This window comes from Saccostrea cucullata, unplaced genomic scaffold (assembly GCF_032062105.1).
Source record: "Saccostrea cucullata isolate Sc308-1 unplaced genomic scaffold, CSIRO_AGI_Scuc_v1 ctg7145, whole genome shotgun sequence".
Lineage (NCBI taxonomy): Eukaryota > Metazoa > Mollusca > Bivalvia > Ostreida > Ostreidae > Saccostrea > Saccostrea cuccullata.
Window position 1 is genome coordinate 1 of NW_026928204.1, and position 11145 is coordinate 11145.

The 11145-nt window shown below is 33.1% G+C and overlaps 1 protein-coding gene across 2 annotated transcripts; it reads right to left on the reverse strand.

Moving 5' to 3' along the window:
• Positions 1-9: 9 nt before the first annotated feature.
• Positions 10-7466, reverse strand: LOC134276765 (disks large homolog 2-like). Of its 2 annotated transcripts, XM_062759051.1 has the most exons (13): positions 7275-7466; positions 6337-6439; positions 5890-5992; positions 5476-5652; positions 5212-5275; positions 4837-4963; positions 3556-3582; positions 3246-3293; positions 2862-2963; positions 2515-2687; positions 1805-1914; positions 1125-1216; positions 10-935 (listed from the first exon to the last, which is right to left on the reverse strand). In XM_062759051.1, exons 1-13 carry the CDS (start codon positions 7449-7451, stop codon positions 829-831), a joined length of 1410 nt encoding a protein of 469 aa, XP_062615035.1. In that variant the 5' UTR covers positions 7452-7466; the 3' UTR covers positions 10-828. The 2 variants fall into 2 exon arrangements, with proteins under 2 accessions (XP_062615035.1, XP_062615036.1); XM_062759052.1 differs by lacking the exon at positions 3556-3582.
• Positions 7467-11145: the final 3679 nt, after the last annotated feature.

Sequence of the window (11145 nt, forward strand, 5' to 3'; positions counted from 1 at the left end):
CAAATTAACAAGTCTGTCAAAGTGTTTTTTGTATATAATAAAACAGTTCTTCGTATAGAGTATGTCACTTAAACTTGGAATACTTAGGAATGTTGATTCAATAACCTTTCATTTATTCATTCAGTTACAGAAAAGTGCATTTTAGAAAATAGCTGTATAATGCACAACTTTTAACTAGAAACAAAAGGAATACATTGGCTGTATCATAAACCTGTACTACAATATACATAAAATGGAATAATTAAAATATCTTATTAATCAACATGATTAACATGAAAATCTTCACCGTAAAATTATTTCATATATTACATTACTAAAAATTCTCCAATCTTATGTATTATTCTTTCCATTTATATATACAATTTTATCACAATTGGCAATATTTTACTATCATCATTATTAATTCAACTTGGTTAAATTCTCCAATTATTTTCTTTATATACCTGAATATTCAGATCACTTTACTACCTAGGTTGTTAAATCCCTTAAGACTTTGATTTTTGTCTCTATCTGTCAAATAAACTCTTAAAAGACATTCAGCTTTCTCTAACAATCTTCCATCAATCAAAACCTTGAAAATTCTAATCTACAACAAAAGAACTCGTACTGTCAAAATGCATGATCGAAGATGAAAGATGATAAATTACAGTAAAAAAAACACCATAAACTTCAATAAATAAAACTATTGCCCGCCCAGGTTTGTAGATTAGTTTCCCTTGGCCTGCATCACACATGATTTGGTAAGAATGTCAAAGTTCATTGGCAGTTTATGGATCACTGAACAAAGGTTGATCTGCTTCAGTAACCACACGACCTCTGACCCCCTGCTCATAACTTTTCCTTGGCTGGTACCCAGATAGTGGGCCCTGACTGGTCGCGGATCACTTCCTTAACCTTTGCATAGATCTCATTTGCCGTATCACCTTGAACAACAGCTGAAACAGAGGAAATTCAGGTTTATTGCATCATTTCATAAAAGTCATATCTGTGATATAAGTAACTATCATTTTAAAAACCTACTTAATTATCAATGTTACTTCCTAGCAAAATCTAAATTTTATGAAATGAAAAGAGATACTTATTATTTAAGACTTATTTTCACTAAAATTAAGTGCAACAATTACCAGTAAAGTATTCCCCGAATTCTTGTTCCAGTTTCATGGTTCTTTCATAGGTTAATCTGGCTTGTTCTTCTGTTATTCTTTTGTTCATATCCCTACAATGTACAGCTCCATTATAGAATGGTTACACACATAACACAGAAAGAGCCAAAGAAAGAGACCTTTCAAACCAACACAAAATTGTTAAAAGCAAAAATTTCACACAGAAATAAGCACCGTACTCAATGGCACCATGTCCCAAAATTGATTTGGAATTCATAAGTACCAGAAATGTGTTCATGCAATTTTAATACAAAATACAATCAAGTTAACCACAGAACAGAGTTCTACACGTAAGATTTCACTCCAGAACAAAACCCAGAGAAGCTGAGCAAACTGTCATACCAATGCTGGTCTTCTTGTTGGACATAAAGAGATCTTCCCAACTTACTTTAAAGATATTTTGTGAAGTCTTATGAAAGATGGCATTTGTAACAGATTTTCTTTACATAAAATTCTTTTAGATAAATACACTAAGCAATGACTTCATAACAAAGCCAAACCACTAAATTTCACTCTACATGTACTACTTTTTAAAATCAAGGAATCAAAAACCTATAACTGTGAGTCAAACCTGAGACTATCAAGAGGAATGCACTTAATGACTACTGAAAATTAATTACAAATAAACATTCATGACTTACATTATGGATTCAATGGACTTGGGTTTGATAAGGATGGCTACTGGATACAGTCCAGCCACCTGTAGTCTCTTAATGGCATTCCCACTCACATCCAGGATACAGTGCTTCCCCTGAAAGACAAAAAGAAAAGTCAACATTATCTCCAACATCTCAAGCCATGGTTCAGAGTCTGCATATAGCTCTCTCCTACCCGTGGCCACAAGAAGTATCGTAATCCTGAATATTCATATTCAGCCAATGACAATATTTGTTTCCATTGCTATTGAAATCAACTATTAACATCAACAGTGTACAAGACACGTTTCATAAACTGCGATTGGGTATTGAAAGTTGTGTCAAAGTTCATTTTGCATCTATGCTTTACTCGCATTGGTCGATTTTTAATGAGCTACGAAATATTCTCTTCTCATTCAAGCACGGCCAGAATGGGATAGGAGTATACATTATCTCAAGTATTCATTCTGACTTGTAAAGATTTGAATACTAGTATTTGAAAACGTTAATATTCATCCAAATTAAAACTTTTACCAGTTATTCTAAAAAAACATTTATAGAATTTGCTTTCAGAAAGTTGTCTCATGGCAAAAAATGTGTCGTAAAAGATACACTTTAATAATATCAGTAACTTAGTGTACAAACTCTATACTACCAAGTCACCATAGTTTAGAAGCAAAACAGGATACAAACATCAATACAAACTAAGTACTAACCTTTTCTGCCACCTCTTTCACTGACGCTACACTGGTTCCATAGAGGTTCTCATTATACTGTCCTGCTTCAATAAACAGGTGATTTTGGATGTCACGCTCCATTTGTTCCCGTGAGTCTACAAAATGGTAATCTCGGCCGTCCACTTCGTACTCGCGCCGGGCTCGTGTCGTATCTACAATGACCAGTCAGTATCACGAGTTAATTGCAACAAATTGACTTGCGACATCTTGAAAGCATATCAATAAGTGGTATTTAGAAAAAAAAATTATTAAATGTATCAGTTCATTATTATGGATACTATTTATATTTTAAGAACACTTTTTTATTTAGTTCAAGTGAGACTTACGTGGAACACAACTGCCGAATTTGTCTGGGAATTCTGAGATGAGGTCATCGTTGATTCTGTCCTTTAGTGGCCCCAGAATGATGACAGGTCTGGTGTATTTCACTGTCAGTAGAAAAACAAAATGTGCACATGTAAACCAACAAATGTGCAAGAAATATACTTGAATTTAACTGCAGTTTTTTTTAATAACTGCTGAAATTATTGCATGTTAAATATACATATACCAAACATTACCATAGTGACAAAATACACCGATCTGCAGACTCTACATAATGGTATAACAGTATCAATTGGACTATTTAAAATCTTGGTTTACAATTAGACTTTTTAAAGTCTTGGTTTATTTGGTAATATCCAGTAACAATGAAACTAAGATTGACTTACACTCCTGCTGCACTACAGCCTCGTATGAGAGAATAGGTTCATCTCCACCTAGGGAACAGACAGAAATATAGTCACAAGTAGAAACAACAGAAATCACCCTGTATATTTACTATTAAATTTTCTCAATTGTTCATGTGGATTGACCAAATATTCAGAAATAGAAACAATTTATTCTGCTTTAAGTTTCTTATATGACGAGTAGATACAAATTCAATCCCGATCAATGTTCAGTTCTGTGTGACATGTTGAACTATTATTATTACACCTACCCCAGTATTTAACAGACAGACAGACTGACAACTGTACTTACGATAGCTGGCCTCACTGTCAGCGCCACCTGAGAACAAAATCAAACTAGGGTCAACACACCATGCACATTTACACAACCAATCAACAACGTTAATAGCATGCAGGTTACCAGGCAACATCAAGTTGCTAGGCAGCATTAAATAAAAGCAAATCAAATGTCAACAAAAATTAATATCACTTCTTCTTTTTTTTTTAATTGGCTAAACAAAAGTGAAAAAATTGTTTTTAAAAACAATGTAAGAAAGTATAAATTTTAAATCATAAAACATATATATTTAGTTAAAGTACACATAATAAAAAATAAATGGGATTTCATCTAAGAGAAATTAGCAAAGCAATGAAGAAAAAATTGTGATTAAAAGAATTTAAGGTGTTAGTCTATTTTTCTCACATTTATATTCTCTTTTTTAATACTGTATTTTATTTGGTTTATGCTTAATAATAATTATTATACCTTTGATTGCTTTACTGATTTCTGTATATGAATATTTTGCTTGTAACAGAAGTACATGAATTCTGATTACATGTATTAACTTTGACTTTATTCTAGAATTTCTATCTGAAGACAATTTTAATCTCCAAAATAAGCAGCTGTTCAAGTAACATCCAAACCAACAAATAATCTACACATAGCTTTTTTTTTCTTATTTCAGACATAATGTTAGTAACTTTTTTTTCCCAACTAGACTTTTTATATTTGTCAACTTCACTTGAGAGATTTGTTTTAACTTTTCATGTAACTTATAAATCTAGTGCGACAGATATAGGTATATTTATCAGTTCATTTTCTGAAGCATTTACTGGCAGAAAAGCTAAAGAGTTACTGATGAATGGTGAAGTCTTCTGATTAAGTTCACATGTTCACAACATTAATCTCATGTAAAATGTACATAAGAAAGAGTTTGTCTACATTTCTACTGACAATGGTACTTTCAAATGTACATTTCACATGACTATATAACAATCTTCGGACAAGAACAGAAGCTAACAAGGCAAAGCAAGAAATTAGCAGCTACTGAAAATATTACCTTCAGCTACAAAAAAATCACAACAAAGAAACAAAATTAATGTCACTTCAAAGGAGTCTAAACTCTAAATTCTGCTGATAACGACTCTAAAGGAATATATACAGATATAGGTACATTTTATCCAACATTCTACAATTTTGAACTATTGAGGTCATAAGAAATAACAAATTCTGCCTTAAGGATGAATATAGGATTGTTAAGATCAGAGATATACACTGGGCATGCTCTGGACGTTCGACTGTCCGGTAACTTACGTTCGTCAGCACTGATGTCCTCGCCAACCGCATGGTCCTTGCTCTTCATAAATGGGAAATGTTTGGAAAATGAAAAATTCTTCTTTTTCTTCTCATTTGAATTGACATGTTGCACATTGCCATTTGTCTGTGAAAAATAAAATTCTTTATGCATAAAAACATCTCTCTTGTACATTACATTCTGACAAAAAGTGTTATAAACCTTGACAAAGTTGCAAGAGCACTCACATATTTACTTATATATTTTGTGAAAAAAAAATCACCTCTCTGTTCTGTGTCACTAGAGTTCTTATATTAAAAGGGATCCAATAACAATAATTACCAAAGAACTGTAGAGCAAAACGCCTGTGGTTAACATTTCTACAACTTTCTTACCTTTTCACTTGTTTTGCCTGTAAATTTAACGTTCTTTAACCGTGCTCTTTCTTTTCTGTCTACCCTGTAAACAAAAAAGATTCAACTCAGCTGCAACATTCTTTCAAATAATATAAATTTCTATGACTGTAATGTTCTTTAGCTCTTCTGTATTTCAAATACTAGTATACTGGTGTTTCATATAAAAGCAGTAGTTCTACATTACAATATCATGCAAAAATTACAAATTATTCCCATTCAAGTTTCTCTCGGGATCATTCTTACCGTCGTTTACTTGGAATGATCCCCATTCCTTCCTCCTCCCCGTCGGGGGTCACATAGCGGGCCTGCCACCACTCGTCATCACTAGCATTGGTTACATGGAGAATATCACCATACTTAAAGGCCAGGCCTTTACTGGGTAAACCACTGTCTTTGGTTGGTTCATAATCAAACAACGCTCTGAAAAACAGAAAAAAAAATCAGATTCAGGGTTTATTAAAACTTTTTACTGCAGGAGTAGAACCTTTGTAAAGAAGTATAACATTCTCTTAAAATAACATTTTTCACACGTTTTTCAATCAATGCTAGAAATGAAAAAAATTCTGCTTTGCATGAAAAACAATAAATCTGTAAATAAAAAATCAATATATCTTGTTCTTAAAGTTTTAACAATATCCCTGTCAGAATCATTTGTACCTGACATAAAGTGTCCTCTTCTGAGTGGTGCGTAAACTGCCTGTACTTGTGTTCATCATCTGTTCCCGCAAGTCCTGAATTTTGGCCTCAAATCTGTTGTACTCTGCATGGGAAAGGATTAGGGACATTAGTAAAACAGGTCTATGTGATTATTATTCAAAACAGATGCCATTACCTACATTAAAATGTATGTTACCTTTAAACTTTATTTCAAACTAAAACAACTGTTTTAAAGCAGAGAACAAATGTAAAAGGGAAAAACAAATCATCAAAAATGTTCAAATAAAAAACAACTTGAATATTAACCTATCTGAATGTCAAATTTGCAAGGGGCTAGGATGTTCTGAAATCAATTGCCTAAACAATGCTAAATGTTGCTCAGAGGGAATATAAAATATTTATCCCCCCCATTTGCCTGTGGAGGTTGGTTAGTGCCTCTATAGTTACCGTCAGGTCGGTACTGTACTACTAGTTCCACTGTGTCCCCGGCCATCTTCAGGGCACCCGCTGCCTCTTCATGTGTGGCCATTACTAAATCCTTACCATTCACCTACAATGAAATCACTAACATCAGTCTGTGCACCTTTTTAATCTATTTTCAAATAGATTATATTTTCAACATTTCAGGACAATTGAATAATTCTGAGTTAACCAAGGTTCTACTGCACTATAACCTAATGCTGTTCCTACTTTAATACATCCATATAAAATAACAAAATCTTTGTCTGTTACGTCATGATACAGGATAACACATGACTTCATTCTTATTTTTTTTTTCTTTCTCATAAAATCTTGGTAAATCCACTCCGTTCATGGACAAAGTCAGGCTTAAACTGCCTAAGTCAAGTTTTCAAATCACTCATCATAAATTATAGCTTCCCCTTGGATAATTACTGCATTAATACTAATTATTATTTTTTATTCTGCTCTGCCCTACTAACACCATTCTGAAATTCAACATCCAACTTACATTCAGATTATTTACTTTTCACTCCATAAGATATGAATACTTTCAATCCTGATTTACATTTTGCTCACGATAGCCCCATGTTGTCATTTTAAAAATATACAAACACTACCAAGTGTAAATTGTTACATAGTATTTAAGCTCACGTTATGTTAGTTAAAAATATAGCCACATCCGCTATCAAAACATATCAAAAAAGTGTTAATTTTACACAGTAATTAAGGTCAAAATGTTGTGTCAGTTAAAAATATACACTCTCACAATTAAGAATGCAAACAGTAGCAAACCATCTGTTAATTGTAATACACTTAGTGAAGTTACATGCAGTTTAATGAAGTCTTGATTTCATTGATCATTACTATATAAGTTTGATAAAAGACACAATTTATTCATTGATGATCCATTGGTGTTGACATACCGACAAGATTTGGTCGCCCCTCCGTAACTCCCCGCTGAGGTCGGCCGGTGCCCCCGCCAGGATGAAGGAGACAAATATCCCCTCGCCATTCTCCCCTCCCACAATGTTGAAGCCCAGACCAGTCGACCCCTTCTTTAGGACAATCTTTCTTGGATCTCTGCAGAGAGAAAACAACATTATGTAAAAACATGCATATACACAGAATATAATAAAAATGAAATTCCCCGTGCAATTGTTACACTTGTTTGCCTGCACTTGTACGATTGGTTACTGAACTTTTGACTCATAGCCTCCCCATCAGGTTTTCTTGTACACATGTATCTTAGGTTTGTAACCAGGAAATCACTGAGAGCTAGGATCTCACATAACAGTGAAGCAAGCGTATCATCTAACAGAGGGTTGGGGGAGCTGAATGGAAAAAAAAAACCACGAGCAGGAGCACACAATTAAGACATTGTGAGTAGTGCAGCACACAATTAAGATAACTGTATTTTATTTGTATGCACATTCCCAGAACAACCTATTAACCCATTAACAAGCTGTGGTAGGGGGGTTAGCTATAGGATTTCATTACCATTAAAGCTACTTTTTTTTTCAGTAAATCTGAGAAACAGATGAGTCATTACCCTGATTAAGAATTTCACCTATCCATAATGAAGATTTGTCTGATACAAGATAAAAGTAATTTACATGACAGAACTAGGTGATCAATTAGCAACAAACCATGGAAACAGAAAACCAGCCCATCACAGCCAGTGTTAGGTGTTCCATCTCAATGTAATCAAAGGTGGCAGAGGATAGTTTCGAATAAAGTACCGGTCAAAAAATAGAAAAAATAGAGAGACCTGAGGTTTGAATGCATATTATAGGTAATTTTATAGCTAAAATATTTTATGGGTGCATTTGGAGGGAATTGGTGGCCTTGTGTATTTTATTGAAATATGACACTATAGTGTCACTACTACTGTATATGGGATATGGACTAGAAATACGAAACTATGCTCAAAACTCGCTCTACCGGTATTTCACCAGAAAAGCGGGGTGGGTTCACAGGATGAATTGTAGCTTGAAAACGAGGTGGTTGAGCCCATATCTCTTGCTGTTCATTGGTATGTACAAATGTTATTCTGCAATTTGTGTGGTAGCTTAGGTCATGAGCACGGGCCTGGAAGCAGATGCGGCTGCGGCGAAATAGTGAAAATAGGCTTGATTCACATAAAATTTTGAGATTGTCCCTGCGCCATCTTTAGGGCTCATTGTGTAAGTTGTACATGTTTTATTCCTAAAAGCTTCAAATTTCTCAAGGGACTACATCATACTATTATTACATGTAGAGGGAATTTAAAATTTTTCAATGCACATTTTAAAAGCAGCTCAATATTAAGTAAATCGTCAGTCAAACGTTTTGATTGCAAAAAAAACTATCCTCTGCCACCTTCAAGAATGCATCAATTTTTAGAAATGTGAATTTTAGTCTGATTTTTATACAAAAGGGTTTATTTATGTATGTCAATTTAAAAAAATACTTTGTTTCTGTTATTTAAAATCTGTACAGTTGGGTATATTCACTAAAAAGCAAGGGGGGTTACTCTTTTCCAGCATACATTTTTAAAGACTTTGAACCATCAGCATAATAAATCATATTGGATTTAGGCATTTTTTGCCAGAGAATAAATTAATTGTTTGAATTTGATACTTTGGGTATTGTCGCATAATTAAAATCATGCCTTGCTATAATTAATTAAATGTAATTAAAATTTAAGTGTATTAATTAGTGCGATATCACTGAAATTACATAAATTTGCCATTTTTTCCACCTAATTTACTAAATATAATTATTTTGAAAATAAAAATCAGTCAGCATACCTAAATGTCACTAAATCTAACCTCATATAGTACAAAAAAAACTTTTTTTGCTTTAATTTTTCCAAATTTAACCTATTCTGTTATTTATAATTTCATGAAATATGCCCCCCCCCCCCCTTTCAATTTTTAATTTATCTATATTGAAATGTGACAGAATTTAAATTTTTCAATGGTTTGCTATAAAATGACTATTTTTCTTTGAATAATAACAAAACAAAGAGTTTATATTGCATATTTAATGAAGTAATATCAATAAAATGTGTATTTTCATGTAATTATTGAATTCTGCTAGGCCCATATAATCTGCCCACAATTGCCCAGGATGGACAGAATAATCACTTTTAGTTTTCAGGAGAATGAAATGTATATATTTGATTACTCATAACTGTTTAAAGTGAATTTCAGACACTTAGAAAGAATTCAGATAGAACAAACAGATTTTTACAGTGCATTTTCATTACACTGAAGAAATGGCTGCAGGGGTGGGGTGTTGAACTGCCATTTCCTGGACACTTTTTCTTTAGCATGTGATGCAAGAGGGGTTTTCACATATCATGATAAATATCTTGAAAGTTGAAAGGGGTTTTAACTTTGCAAAGAAGTTATAGGTATATAAAACCAAGTGAAAAAGAGATAAAATGGAATTTCACAGAACATGAAAAATAGGGGAGTATGTGATACATGTGAGTACATTTCACCAAGATGTGCACTTTATATTTGACTTTTTACATATAACTGTATTTGAAATAGATTAAAATTACCATTTAACACTTTTTTGATGGTGTATTGATCATTTGGAGTTGTAAGAATTGCTTTTGTTTGATGTGGAACAAAAAATATGGGGTTAAGGTGGTTGACCGAAATTGGTGAGGTCTCTTATTTGGCCATAACTTTTTTATTTTTCAATGAATCAAGACATATTTGGTATATTTTTACTCAGAATTGCATGTTCTTTCTGAATTGAGCAAGGTTTGTTAATTGCAAGACAAACTTTGAAAGTTAAAGGTGGCAGAGGATAGTTTCGAATAAAGTACCGGTCAAAAAATAGAAAAAATAGAGAGACCTGAGGTTTGAATGCATATTATAGGTAATTTTATAGCTAAAATATTTTATGGGTGCATTTGGAGGGAATTGGTGGCCTTGTGTATTTTATTGAAATATGACACTATAGTGTCACTACTACTGTATATGGGATATGGACTAGAAATACGAAACTATGCTCAAAACTCGCTCTACCGGTATTTCACCAGAAAAGCGGGGTGGGTTCACAGGATGAATTGTAGCTTGAAAACGAGGTGGTTGAGCCCATATCTCTTGCTGTTCATTGGTATGTACAAATGTTATTCTGCAATTTGTGTGGTAGCTTAGGTCATGAGCACGGGCCTGGAAGCAGATGCGGCTGCGGCGAAATAGTGAAAATAGGCTTGATTCACATAAAATTTTGAGATTGTCCCTGCGCCATCTTTAGGGCTCATTGTGTAAGTTGTACATGTTTTATTCCTAAAAGCTTCAAATTTCTCAAGGGACTACATCATACTATTATTACATGTAGAGGGAATTTAAAATTTTTCAATGCACATTTTAAAAGCAGCTCAATATTAAGTAAATCGTCAGTCAAACGTTTTGATTGCAAAAAAAACTATCCTCTGCCACCTTCAAGAATGCATCAATTTTTAGAAATGTGAATTTTAGTCTGATTTTTATACAAAAGGGTTTATTTATGTATGTCAATTTAAAAAAATACTTTGTTTCTGTTATTTAAAATCTGTACAGTTGGGTATATTCACTAAAAAGCAAGGGGGGTTACTCTTTTCCAGCATACATTTTTAAAGACTTTGAACCATCAGCATAATAAATCATATTGGATTTAGGCATTTTTTGCCAGAGAATAAATTAATTGTTTGAATTTGATACTTTGGGTATTGTCGCATAATTAAAATCATGCCTTGCTATAATTAATAAAATGTAATTAAAATTTAAGTGTATTAATTAGTGCGATATCACT

Bases quoted from the DNA above. Each gene is read 5' to 3' on its own strand.
- LOC134276765 (XM_062759051.1), bottom strand. From the start codon at position 7,451: ATGTTGTTTTCTCTCTGCAGAGATCCAAGAAAGATTGTCCTAAAGAAG. The intron at 5,653-5,889 runs GTACAAATGATT...TCTGTTTTTCAG, and splicing joins AAGAGGACACTTTATGTCAG to AGCGTTGTTTGATTATGAAC. The intron at 4,964-5,211 runs GTAAGAAAGTTG...TATTTTTCACAG, and splicing joins CAGGCAAAACAAGTGAAAAG to ACAAATGGCAATGTGCAACA.